The 1,106-nt window shown below is 53.2% G+C and overlaps 1 protein-coding gene across 1 annotated transcript in view; it reads left to right on the top strand.

The window, feature by feature from the left end:
• ASTL (astacin-like metallo-endopeptidase (M12 family)) overlaps positions 1–1,106 on the top strand; it is a 29,176-nt gene that overhangs the window by 23,130 nt on the left and 4,940 nt on the right. The window contains exon 4 of the mRNA XM_005860483.1: positions 440–530. Within this exon, the coding sequence (XP_005860545.1) occupies positions 440–530 (91 nt within the window). The remainder of the gene's footprint in view (positions 1–439; positions 531–1,106) is intronic.

Here is a 1,106-nt window from a genome sequence, read left to right as displayed (position 1 = left end):
GGGGTGGGGGGGGTGCAGGGTGCTGGAACCCCTGGCCAGCTTCTCCAGGGATGATTCTTCTATTGGCTTGATAGAATCAGTTGCAGGTTCTGTGTTACACAGAGCAAAGGCTTGTGTTGTTCACCAAAGTTCACATAGACTCCCAGCTGGGGGGGTGCAGGGTGCTGGAACCCCTGGCCAGCTTCTCCAGGGATGAGTGTTCTATTGGCTTGATAGAATCAGTTGCAGGTTCTGTGTTACACAGAGCAAAGGCTTGTGTTGTTCACCAAAGTTCACATAGCTGACTCCCAGCTTCTATCCCATCTCTAATGGCCTCCCCACCCTCACATGCCTGTGTCCTGCCGCTCATATCTTTAGGCCTCTTGTGGCCTGAGGTGCGGCAGGAAGCTTGGCTGGCCTGTGTCCCCAGAGGTCCCTGAGTTATGTCCTCTCTCCTCAGAGTCCTTTCCGCCTGTCGTCTGCTACAAGCAACAAGTGGCCCCAAAATGGGGGTGTGGTGGAGATTCCCTTTCTGCTCTCCAGGAAGTATGGTGAGTGAGCACTGGGAGCCCAGTGCCACCCTCCCAGGCCCTCCCCTCCAGGCTCTGCCCCAGGCTCCTCCCCCTCCCAACCCCTCCCCTCCCAGCTCCGCCCCATCCACCCCTATTCCCAGTGCAGCCTGTGCTCCTCCCTGGGTTTTCTCCTCTTCCTCTACAGGCCCAAAGCCCCTCTGTCAGCACCACCCAAAGAGCCCTTCCCCCCAAAGCCCCTCCTTTTTGAGTAAAGATGTGGTACATACTAGTATATACAATGGAATACCACCCAGCCATGAAAAAGATGAAATCTTGCATTTGTAACAATATGGATGGATATTGAGAGTATTGTGCTAGGTAAATAAGTCAAGCCAAAATGATTTGGTTACTCATATATGGGATATAAAACAAAAAGTAACAAGCCCTAATCGGTTTGGCTCAGTAGATAGAGCATCAGCCTGCGGACTGAAGGGTCCCAGGTTCGATTCCGGTCAAGGGCATGTACCTTGGTTGCGGGCACATCCCCTCTAGTGGGTGTGCAGGAGGGAGCTGATCGATGTTTCTAACTCTCTATCCCTCTCCCTTCCTTTCTGT

The sequence above is a fragment of the Myotis brandtii genome, unplaced genomic scaffold (assembly GCF_000412655.1).
Source record: "Myotis brandtii unplaced genomic scaffold, ASM41265v1 scaffold1347, whole genome shotgun sequence".
Classification (NCBI taxonomy): Eukaryota; Metazoa; Chordata; class Mammalia; order Chiroptera; family Vespertilionidae; genus Myotis; species Myotis brandtii.
This window is presented reverse-complemented; position numbering and strand designations above follow the sequence as displayed.